The 12,892-nt window shown below is 37.2% G+C and overlaps 1 protein-coding gene across 1 annotated transcript in view; it reads right to left on the reverse strand.

Moving 5' to 3' along the window:
• The window catches only part of LOC141107789 (fibrillin-2-like), a 223,829-nt gene that overhangs the window by 59,535 nt on the left and 151,402 nt on the right, over nt 1-12,892 (reverse strand). The window contains exons 10-17 of the mRNA XM_073598767.1: nt 6,917-7,069; nt 6,322-6,534; nt 4,794-4,937; nt 4,065-4,184; nt 3,762-3,887; nt 3,505-3,627; nt 1,365-1,640; nt 654-707 (exon numbers count right to left, since the gene is read on the reverse strand). Of these exons, the coding sequence (XP_073454868.1) occupies nt 654-707; nt 1,365-1,640; nt 3,505-3,627; nt 3,762-3,887; nt 4,065-4,184; nt 4,794-4,937; nt 6,322-6,534; nt 6,917-7,069 (1,209 nt within the window). The remainder of the gene's footprint in view (nt 1-653; nt 708-1,364; nt 1,641-3,504; nt 3,628-3,761; nt 3,888-4,064; nt 4,185-4,793; nt 4,938-6,321; nt 6,535-6,916; nt 7,070-12,892) is intronic.

The raw sequence follows: 12,892 nt of genomic DNA on the forward strand, positions 1-12,892 counted from the left end.
CAACACCCAGCGGCTTTAAATTGATACTGTCAAGTGCAGTTATGACCTGCCCGACAATGCCTGCATAGTTACTGTGCAGACATCACTAGTCAAAGCAAAGTGCTTACTAATGTTGGACAGGTATCGTCTGTACCTGAAGTAAGTATGCCATTGAACACCAATGCCAGAGTAATACTAGGGCAATTTTTTAATTATTTCTCTTTCTGACTGCTGTCAAAATAAGATATTAGCCATGCAAGAAGTGCATTTCTTTCAATCAGTTTGTTAAATTACAGAGGTTGATTTACTAATGGAAAAGAGACTGTTCACTTTGCAATGTTAATGTTCAGTTAGCTTGGAAAATAAGCTGTGGTAACGGTGTTCCATTCACTTGCAGGCAATAATCCTGTTTTTTTTTTTTTTATTCTCCTTACACATTGGGTATTCAAAGCCTCACATTATTTACTAAACTGAGTGAACATTCACTTTGACTGCCCCCATGTACAGATATTACTAAAGACAAGATGATCTCTTTTACATGTATATCTAAAAACTGAAAATACTGTATGTCCCATCAATGAAAATTTTGAATTACAAAATAAAATGCAAAATAACACTGTAAAAAAATAGAACTGAGGCAACAATGTCAACAGCAACTATAGTCAAACACCCACCTCTACCATCTGCAGTGATTCCAATTCCACTGCTACAAAGAGCCTGGAATTCAGCTGCAAAGAAACAGAACATTCTATTAAACTAGGCAATCTTTCTTATAAAATGTTTTTCGTTGAATCACTTAGAACATGGTCTTACTACAATGTTAGGTTTGAAGGGTAACATATTATAATATGAGTAAAATTATCAAATAACATTCTAAAATATTTTGTTGTGATTGTGTGCAAGCTTGGCTACTGTCTACTTGACTACTGTATGCCAGTGTTGTTATTGATAAAATACTAAAGGGATTTCTGGAGGCAAATATTGTCTAATGGATGACTTTAGGCAGTAAAGCAATTCAACTAAATATGCCAACTAATGGCATTTATTTCAAATACACATGAAGAGCTACTCAAAGAAGAAATAGTTTTCCTTTATGATTCACTAAATCTTGTGACTCTCTAAATTACATATTTTTTTCTTATATCCTTGCAATTTAATGTTTGGATATGAACAAAGCAGAGAAATAGCTAGAAGTAGTTAGTCATATTTAACTGGAGTTGTTCTGTAGCGATGAAACATTATAAAACAAGTCCAGTCATATGTGGCTAACTACCACCAGCTATACCATGACCTGCATAAATGAGAACCTTCACAGACAAAGCAAAAAAATACAATTGAGTTATTGGTTACAGAATGGCTACCACAAAAGAATAACATATACATACCAGCATTTTTGGCAGGGCAAGGCTGACAGGGCTCTCCAAATCCATGGTCAGGGTTAGCACAGCAGCATTCAGATTTGGTGACAGCGCCAGGGAAGGGGCGGGCACAGGTGCCCTTTTTAATACCTCCATAGCAGGTACTTCGCATATGGGTATCCACACATACTCGGCCATCAATACCAATTGTCAGGCCACCGAGGCACTCACAACGGAAAGAACCCTCCGTGTTTATGCAGCGCCCATTCATGCAGATTCCTGGTGTTTGGCATTCATCCACATCTATAATGGAATAATGAAAAAAAAACTTTTAGAAACTTTTCAATAGTTCAAACATATGATGCAGATCAAACTGATTTTTGTAAAGGTGTACCACGGCTACGTCCAGAACAGGATGACAGTGAATACACTTTCAAAACAAGACATAACATGTTTTTCTGTTAGGGCACCTGGGAGAAAATCCTCATAGATTGACACTCCTTTGAAATGTTTAGCAGTAGCACCTGGGTCAGAGCCAAGTTCTTATTTACTTTCTATTAAATTGGCCAAAACGAATTCACATAATGCTGCACGTACTCACAACCTTTCTAAAGGCCTTAAAAAAGTTAAACCTGGAAACCATTACTTGTTTGAGTTGGAATTGTTATTTCCAATGCACAGTCTCACACTTCTCAGAAGAAGACCTATTCAACCGACACTCCTCTCTTCTGGAAGTTGAGCTTTCTATATTCAAATTTAAATACAAAAATACACTTGAGATGAAAAGACAGTGTGCCAAAACTAATGGGCTTATTTACAGCACAATGCATTCACTGCTCTGCACAAGAACGAGAGACACGCACAAGCATATGACCATAAACGTTTAATTATTATTAACTACAAATAGGGAGAACATTATCTATAGCTCCGACACCTGCAGATGAGATCATTTACAGTAAGAATTAAATCAATATTTTGGGCAAAACAATAATAGGTACAAGTCAATTTTTTGAAGAGCTAAAGCATAGAAATAGAGCAGTTTTGGTCACAGCATACATTTTTATATTATAACATAAGCACTGTAATAACAGTACAATCATTTGCTATTTCTAACAATCTAACAATCTAATATTAGCTTCATTGAAAAATCTCCCTTCATGATGTGAGTCCTGCCTGTCTGCTGGCCATCTCTTTCCACAACTTCCTGGATTTCCTGCATGCTTTGCAACTTCTCCTCTGCTGTTTACTTTCCATTTCTAAGGGCTACAGTACATATCCGTTGGTATCCTACTGACTGCAAGTAGTGATTCTGCCTCCTGAAACTCCTCTTTTGTTTAGAGGGCAGGCACTGTGCATTCAGTGACACAGTGGTGTTGATTTACTAAATTCTGGTGCAGCTCTACAGCGAAACTTCCAGTTTTTTTGTCAAAGCTTAATTAAACAAGCTGACGTTAGAAGCTGATTGGCTACCATGCACAGCTTGACCAGATTTGGCACTCTCCAGTTTTAGTAAATCAACTCCGGTGGTACCTACTTACAGGGTATAGTAAATACTTGTCACAGAATTCAAGAAAGTAAATAGGGATGATTTACTAAAGGCAAATTAGCTGTTCACTTTGCAAGGAATTTTCTCCAGAGTTTAGTGAATGTGGTGAAATGTCACTTTGCCTAGAATACCCAATCATGTGCAATGAAAATAGAAAAACAAAACAAAACATTTTTGCTTGCACATGATTAGATGATGCAAGTCTGCAGTACTTCACCTCAATCAATAACCTTTGGGGAAAATTCTCATGCAAAGTGAACAGGCTATTTGCCTTTAGTAAATCAATCCCAATGCATGAGATTCTTCAAAAAATAAGTTTACAAACTTCAAGATCATTCAGATTAAAAGCAGTAGGCTAAAAAAAATTGAAACACAATATGAAAAAGAATCTATGATTTTACATTTTGACCAGGGGTAAGCTTTATTAGGTATTTGGCTTTGAGCTATGGCTTCTTACTAAAAGCACTACTTTGCAGCACTATATTACAAACAGCTCAATCTGGTCAATCTGGTCAAATGAGGCAAAGAGAACAGCTTGTTTATAACAACAATTAATTCAGATGAAAAGTAGGCAGTAATTGAGATATACAGTAGGTATATAGCAGTATCTTTAGAACTTACCAACACAATAGCGTCCATTGGGTGCCAGCACAAAGCCAGGTTTACAGATGCACTTAAAGCTGCCATCCTCGTTAATGCACATCCCATTCAGGCACATGTTTGTGGTTGCACACTCATCGTGATCTGTAAAAAAGATGACATTCAGCTGCTGGAGCACACAAAATTCTAATACAGTCTTACAATTTGGTCATAAAAAAGATAACAGATCTCTGAGTAGGGTGTTCATATTGCAGCTTAGAAATCTTTGATCCACTTACCTACACAATTCTTTCCATCAGGAGTAGTCTCAAAGCCAGCATTACAGATACACTGGAAGCTGCCCTCTGTGTTCACACAGCGTCCATTACGACACATCACTCCATTCATTATACATTCATCAATGTCTAAAAACATTAAGACAAGTTTAATCTTGCATGCTAAGTATCTATCAGAAGAACTAAAATCATAAAATGATGCTATAGTCCACCTACATGTTACATCTATAATGCCATTCAGTATGCTATATTACTTTTTGGATAAACCTGTTTCAATATAGATATAAAAAAATAGATGTTATATACCAATGCAAGCTTGTTTGGTGGGGTTGCTTTGGAACCCCTCGTGGCATCTGCAGTGGTATGATCCTTGTGTGTTCACACAGTCTCCGTGAATGCATGGACTGCTGGCACATTCATCAAAATCTGTAAATAACAAGATCTTGATGAAAAATCTTAAGAGATTATACAATTGCTTTTAAACAAGATTAACTATTGACCTCTACAGTAAACTTAAATTAACTTATGAAGAAATTAGTGATAGTAGAGAACAGAGCAGAGGTGGGGCAGTGGGACAGCAGAACAAATGGAGGCAAGAGCAGAGGCATGAGATGAATAAAGGGGGGGGGGGGGGGGTTGTAGAGAAAAATAGAGCATTGGCAAAGGAAAGACTAAAAATCAAACTAGGAAGTGGGGTTGTGCAGGAGAGAGAAAGAAGGGACTTGGTATTGAATATAATGGATAATTAAGGTATGAGGTCAAGATGATAGTGGGTGATGGGGTATTAAAGTAGGGAAGAGTTGAAAAAAAATGGTAGCATGTCACAGTTCTTTACAATATAAATGAACTTCTCTGCGTGTCAAATACCTACTGATCCTGTAATGTGTAGATATATTGATTTTTATCTGAGACCTGAAAATAATTTTAAGGATTCCTCTATAGAATTTTTTTTAGAAAGGCTGCTGTAGATAGTATCTATATAAAACAGCTATTTTAGCCTGATTTTCATGTGTCCGATGATGTCCAGTGCCTTACCTATACATTCCACCCGGCTGTCCTGTTTGTAACCCATGTTGCACTCACACCGATAACTATTTGGTGTAGGGATGCAGCGTCCATTTTGGCACAAGTTGGTGAAGTGCTTGCAGATATCTCCTGTCTGATTTAATGTAGCAGTTCCTTACATGTAAAAAAGAAATACAACAGTGTAAGCATTTACAGTGTACTGTACTTTAACCTTATTTAAACAGTACTGCAATGTTGTGTCTAAGATGATAACCAGCACTACTCATTAGATAACTAGTTAACGTTAAGTCATTAAACATTAAGTCATTGTGACTTTTTTTTAATTCATACTACTGTATGGAAGATAGCATACCGTTTCCATTGCTAAAATTGTTAATCTAATAATTGTTAGACCAGTGTGTCCCAGAGCGTGAAAAAACAGACATGCTTCAAGACAGGGCTTAACATCTAAAATATGGTTTGAATCAAGCCCGTAGAAGACAATATTATTTAAATACCAAAACTGCAAGTCAGTTTGTACTAATGTGAGCATATTTTCTGCAGTTATAGTTAAAGGCCACTAGATGTTGCATGATGATTTAAAACACAGAGAAGCAATCCTGAAAACTGTGTGCTTTGTCAGTATTCATAATGATATGCTGAACCAAAATTGGACATACACGTAGTAATTTGATAGAATGCTCAAACCTTCAATTCCATTTTTTGTTGAAATCACAAACAATTGATACCATTAAACAAAGATTTTAATTAACTCCAAAGAGATCAAAACAAATCTAATCAAACTTGGCAGAAACATCTGTTTGCTTTTGACAACATTTTATAGCGTCTTCTTTTTCAATTCAGTCGTTCAATAGACTGTATTGAAGATGTCAATTTATCACCCAGTTTTGACTTCACGATTGACCAAATTTTAGTGGTCGATCTAATTAGTGGGTTGTAGATTGCTTAGTTTCTGGCAATTATTTGTTACCATATGTGCATAGAAAGTGGTTCAAATTTACCTACAATGGCTACATGTATGGGCAGCTTTACAGTGTGTACAGTATATGCATTGAATAGGGTACTGCACTAGAGACCATGGGGATTGAGAAAAAGACTGTGCTGACATACAACGAACAGTGTTTAGCAGGTACAGATAAAGAAAATAGCTTCCACATACAAGGTGGTACATGTATGCAGCACAGGTGTCATGCTAATTTGAGAGCTGCACGATTACAGCTGTCACAGGTATACAAGACCAACAAAGTCTAGCTTAGAGCATTACTTCAATCTCTTGCTCATTTATTGTGATCACAGTAAGAAAAGCTAAAAAGTAAATGGGAATCCCTGGACAAAGAAGGTACAGTATAATCTAATTACCTAAAATGCATTAAAAAGGAAAATACGGTAATAAAAAGTGAACACTAAGGAGGAATGAGTAGGAAGAAATTATATACCCCACTTATTTATTGGTTATGGACTTAGCTACTGGTTATATTCTTTGGTTGCTTAATGTTATCACAAAAAATTAAAAACAATTTGTTTATATGTTTCTTACCAATATCAGTACCCACACTAGGTAAACCATTTATTGTTCCTTGCCCATTGGGTCCAACTACAACTGGTCCAAATCCATTAGGTCCAAAACCTCCTTGTCCATTTCCACCAGGGCCAACACCTCCAGGCCCAACGCCACCAGGGCCAACAGGATAAGTTCCTGGATATGAAGGGCCTAAGGGCAGGCTTTCAATGCAAAGTCTTCGATATTCATCTGTGGGCACAAGGAATAAAAATTAGTATCTTCACAAGATGTGAGAAAAAAATGTCTAATAACAATATCCCTTGCTTTCTAGATTAGGTTTCTAAACATAGCAAAGCAATAATGTTATGTGAGTGTAACTTTATTCTATCATTTAAAGCACAGTAACAACACACTTTGTGTTTTCTGGTGAGACATCATGCTATACACACAAAGCACTCAACAATGTTCTTCCATGTATCTACAAATATGCATAGTTAGAAATATGATGATTTTGTGTAGTTTGAATATGCAGGCCACACTTCCAAAATAATGTCTGTTAACAGTTTTAAGACTTATCAAGCTATCAACTTCTTGTGGCACAGGAACAATGAGGAATACATTGAGTACTTACCAGACCCCCTGACTGGGCACATTTCTGGGGTTTGACCTATGGCCCAGCATCGCCCAGTTTCACAGCAGCATTGTCCTTTTGTGTACTGGCCAGGAAGTTCCCCAGCACATCGGCCCCCAATTAAAGCAGAGAAACAGCTGCCTTTCCTCTGATCTGAAAATAAAGACAGGAAATCACAAATAGGCAGCCAACTCAACTAGGTTTGAAAAGGAAATAAACTGGCAGGCAAAAAATGAATAATTTATAATCTGTACTGTACTTACTATGTTGTCTACATGAGGAATGTAAAATAAAGCTAAACAGAATATGTTCTGTTGTTTTTCAGAAAGAATGCAACAATACCCACACCTTGCAAATAGTCTCAATGGGCTCTGTTTGCAAAAGCAAAGTACAGGTCATATTTCCATTTATGTGTGTTCATTTTAAATAGATTTTTGAGATATTTAACTATAATAGTCAGTTTACAAAATTCATTACGCGGGTTATCACTTTTTAAAATGGTTTTGGTCATAACTAAGATGCAATGAGGTGTCTACTGGGGGAGGAGGAAAAGGAACGGTTTGAGCTAGCGATAAAATAATACTTGGTGAGATATCTGTGTTCTGTTAACACTGACTAATTGCTCAGCCGGCAATTATTGAGGCAAGGCATTTTGATTCCACCCACTCTATGCTATGAAATATTGATTAAGCTGCATTGCACAAGATGTAGTAACTAGAAGCTGTAATTTCCCCAAAAACACATTGAAGTTTCCTAGAATCCAGCAGTGTTCAATTACAGAAAATTAAATTAAAACCAAGCTTTTGGGAAAAAAAATGTAGTACCCATCACTGGTTAAAAAAAAAAAAAACAGCTCAGATTGCTATACTCACCCAACCTCTGGCTCTGCCCCCACAGATGTACCAAACCATCCATGCTGTGCTGCTCCTCTTTTGGGGTGAATGACATCCAGTGTCATTCAACCTACTTCATGTGATCCCATGGCATCGAGGGCCCACCTCTCACCATATACTCACTCACAGGAAAATGCTATTGGAATTGGTGCAACATTATTACATGACACTACTCTTTCCTTTCCTCCGCCTCCTTTCCTCTTGTACACCATTTTAAGCCCTGGTTAGGGGCATACAGCCTGGCTGCCAAAACAGCTGGTTAGTTGGATATGTATGGTAAAATACCTATTTCAAGCCCTAGAAATTTTGTTGTGGTGCTCATATTTATCTACTTCTCTGGTCACTCACTACAATGAACATCATATGTGCTTTATTAAAAAAGACAGAAACCATAACTTTCATGGTCATGCCATGGTCCACACTTACCAGTTTATTTAGTCTCCCTAATGGTTGTAGAGTTCTAATGGCAACCTTATTTGCCAGTAGGAAGATGAGGAGACTGGGGAGGTTCAACCAAAGTATAACTATAAGACTTGTGGTCCCAGTTTCTTGGATTATGGCAACACTGATGTTTTTTAAATATCAGGGCACTCACTACAGAATATGTGGCCACAGGTTCATTTTAAAGTTTATTTTATGAATATAGTACTGTAGTTGTGGCAGCCAGGAGCTGAAAGCAATGACATTGGCTAAATAGGGTGTATAGGATGTGCTCTAGGAAACATTAGTCTACCAAGACTGCATTATAAATCAATTTCACAGATTCATAGATACAAGGACTAATATTATCATCATCATCTGCTGCATACTAGGGTATAGATTTTTATTTTCTCTAGGAAAAAATGTTAGGTTTTAAAGAATTTAATAGGTGTATGGTATGCAGTCTTCATTGGCATGCCTTTGTTGCGCCTGCCACTGAGTTGTGGTATTCTGGGGAAAATATTAACATGGACCAGGTGTTTTTAAAATGTAAAGAAAACTAGAAGTCAATTTAAAGTGTAAGTCCAGCCACAAATCAGGAGCCCGTATAAAACACGCTAAATCGACTGTCTCAAATGCTACCCATATCCAGTGTGCCCCACCCAATTTTAGGACACCCCTTAAAATAGTTGGCCATTAATGGAAGATTGATGTCCTTTTAACATGCTTGTTGTCCTCTTGCTATGGAGATATTAGTTCACAAAGCAACACCTTTTCAGACTAGTCCTTATATCTGTCTTCTTTGCTACTGCCAGCTGGTACGCAAGCTTACTCACTGTACTGTTGCTTCCTAAAGCCCGACTCCAGCCATAATTTATTTAGCTTTAGAGAGCATAGTAGTGATTTACCTCTGCCGTTTAGTTATTTTGTAATGGCTCTCTTCATACATCCTAAAACATGGCCCTCTCCCCCCCAATCAGAGCTATAGATAGGATAGACACAAGTGACTCATCTATCCAGCAGGTTAAAAGTGAGACTGGGAATGACTGAATATTTATATGGCACTCTACAAATTCTTCAGCAACCCTCTGGGGACAAAACAAGGCAGCTGGTTTAGATTCATATTCAGATTTTATGAAGGTCTTCGATTTTTATGCAGATTACTATTTTAAAAACATGCATTTTTACATAAAATTTAATTAGAAGAAAAAAAGAATCGTGCGTGAAAATTCTGTGAATCTGGTGTAAAGACATTAATAAACCCTTAGAGGTTTATTTATCAAAGTTTCCACCCAGATGCACTAAATTTTCACTCATTTTTAAATAAATGTGTAAAGTTTGGTGAATCTTGGGGGAACAAATTAATAAGAATCTGTTTTTTACAATACACTTATGGGGATCTTTCTGTACACAAAGAGCTACATTTAGGTCTCAGTGATCTGTCTTTTCCTAACCAGCAGACATCAATTATGTGCACACATTTAAAAAAAGTAATCCTCGGCAAATCTGACTCTTCATTTTCTGTATTTTAACAATAAATTATTATGGGTAAAGGTCAGAACTAATCCTGCGCCCAACCGCTAAGAACATCGTTTAACTGCCAGAACAATGAAATCTGTTTTAAGTGTAATTGGAAATAATTGCAATGGGATTTTTTTCTTTTAATTGTTTCTTAGTCATACAAAAATGTACTAATCATATTTCTTATTTTTTTCTTTTGTGTTAAGTTGTTCAGCTTTTAATTAATGCTGCTTTTCTTTTTTACAATATGTTTCAAAAAGGAGTATCAATGTATATATTGATATACCTATAAAAGCCTGGTCAAATTCTGGAAAATGTTGTGTTAACCCCCTGTTTTGTTAAGAGGTGTCGGCTGCTGATCTTTGATGGCTATGCAACGTAAATATATACGCATAATTTTCTGATCTTTTCTGCCTTATGTATAGATCAATGTGACATATTCAAATAAAATATGAGCGTAGCGAATACCAAGAGACTACATAAAAAAATCCTGTCACAGTGGTACTCCCCCTGTTTTAGTGTCCATGTTTCCTTGGACACAGCCCTTTGAAGGTGATGCAGAGCCCAGGTCAGTACAATATTTCATACTTTTTGGGACTGTCCCAATATTCAGCCTTTTTGGCAACAAGTCGTGAAAATTGTTCACAAACTGACATCTCCCTTTTTGACAACCCTGCTGCAGTGCTTTTTAACTTAACTTCTATAGCATTTACTGAATGCTGCTAGGGCCTGCATCCCCAGTATGTGGAAAAACCTTATCTCCACTTACCATCTCTCATTGGTTCACCAGACTGAAGGACATCCAACACATAGAGCATTTGACTGCTGCTTTTAGAAACAACATAGAGGAGCACAACACACAGTGTCTTCACTGGGACTTGTTTTACTATTCAAATGACTACTTATCATTTTCCTAATCTACTAGTATTTTCTGCATTGGTTTTGATTTGACGATCCGTCACCCCCACCATGGACCCCCGCCCCTTCCAATCACTCTCTCATTCAGCTTCTTCCTCTACCCCTCCATACTTTTTTTTTCTCTTTCTTGCTCCTCTCTTTTCACATCCACCCTCTCCCCTCAGAAACCCTAGGGTGTTACTTCCCATTTTCAAAAAATATTTAAAAATGCTTTCTGGTGTGCATTGGTACCGTGGATATGATTGCTCGCAGGCCATGTGTACAGGTTTTGAATCTAATTTTTTATTGCAGAGCAATCTTCTGTACACTCGTCTATTGTTTTCTAAATTTGTGTTGCTGATGTTTGTTCTTCATGGCCTATTTGTACCTAATTATAGTGTCTTGTCATGTTGTGTTATTTTGACGCATACCAATAAATAAAGAATTAAAAAAATGTTATATAAGAGTAATTTAATGAGTACATATTTTGAGTTTTTTTTTTTTTTTTTTATAATGTATTTATTGAGATTTTCAGGTTTACAATAACATTACAAATCCAAAAGACCTGCCCTTTTAGTACAGGTCAGCGAACAGCAATATAAACACAAAAAGAGAGTAAAAGAAAACCCATGTGATGAGGTAACACAGGCCGAGGGCAATCATAGTTCCAGGCCTTGCTTCTCTGGTTTGATAAACAGGCTGCTTAAGGTATGGTAGGCTCCCCAGCATTGCCTAACTAAGCCCCTCGGGCACTGCCTGTCATACTTGTACAGCAAACTAGATCCCACAGACCAGGTAGAGAAAAAAATTTGAAGGGGAGGAAGTATAGTAGAATCGTGGGGGGGGAAGGGGGGGGAGGCAAACCCCTCCCCTCCATGGGTGGAGCAAAGCGGGGGGGGGTTCTTTGTGATACTGAGTATCAAAATAAACATGCATCAGGGGAGGCTGTAGTGCTTCGATTCTAATTCCATATTTCCCCATTATTATGAGTTTATATTGAGCTTTTTACCTACAAATCATTTCAAATTGGGTTCTATGTGACATGTGAAAGTCCATTCTTACACACAGTCATCATGCATTGCACCGCTGAGCTAAACCATTCAAGTTGAAAAACCCCTCAGGATCTAATAATATTAACGTGAACTGAGATGGAGAAAGTGAAAACATCAAGAATACATTTTCAATATTCAACCACATGCATTGGAAGTTTAAACTCTTTTTTTTCTTATGGAATCTGCATGATGTATAAGCACCCAGTAGGCTGTGATCTTTACTAATATACTATAATCAATGCACCATTATTTGGGTCAGTGTGTTACTTGGTGATGAATTTAAGTTTGTTCAATCATTCTATGGATTTTAAAAGTCCAGAAATTATAACTGGTGCTCATCCAGCTCTCAAATGGTCTTGTGTACTACTTGGTATATGTGTATCTTTAAATATATATATATATATATATATATATATATATATATATATATTCAACCTAGACAATAAAGCAGTTGATCTGTCCAAGAGGGAAAATACTCTACAAGTTAAATACAAAATGTACACAAAATGATAAGCTATTAATATTGAAATTAACACAGACATAGCAATAATGAAAAAACAAATAGCAAAACACCCAGAGATATGGGCAGGATCTAATTCCTCCTCATCCAGGCTGGGAACCCAGTAGCTGTGGAGATACAGAGAGGAGAAAGATGGGTGCAAGGCAGCAGTATAGTGTAGCAAGTGATTTTATTTGGAAATAAAAATAAAAATAGATATTATTGCACTCACAAGCACTCAATCTGTATTGGCATGTCTCAGTGGAGAAGGTGTGTAAGCTCCAGGGTCTGGGGAGAGATGGATGGGTGCCTATGGGGTCCACTGCAGCCAGAAATCTCTCACTGAAGCCAGTAAGAAGACCAATGGAGCCACTGCTGCTTTCCCTTCAGAGCACCACTGAGAAAGGCTGTCAGGAGCGCTGGAGCTTGTTCAGAGTGGAGATACGCGTTTCAACGGTGGATGTTGCCTTTGGAACATGTATCCCCACTCTCCACAAGCTCTAGCACCAATACAGATTGAATGCTTGTGAGTGCAATATAATTTGCTTTTGTTTTAATTTCCAAATAAAATCATTTGCAATTACTGGCACCCCTCTCTGTCCACAGTTACTGGGTTTTAAAAGTCTACTGGTATAAGAGTATGTCAAATTATTTCCATAAATTTCTAGTACCATGGTTAAGAAAAAGTATGATC

Source organism: Aquarana catesbeiana, linkage group LG01, assembly GCF_042186555.1.
Source record: "Aquarana catesbeiana isolate 2022-GZ linkage group LG01, ASM4218655v1, whole genome shotgun sequence".
NCBI lineage: Eukaryota > Metazoa > Chordata > Amphibia > Anura > Ranidae > Aquarana > Aquarana catesbeiana.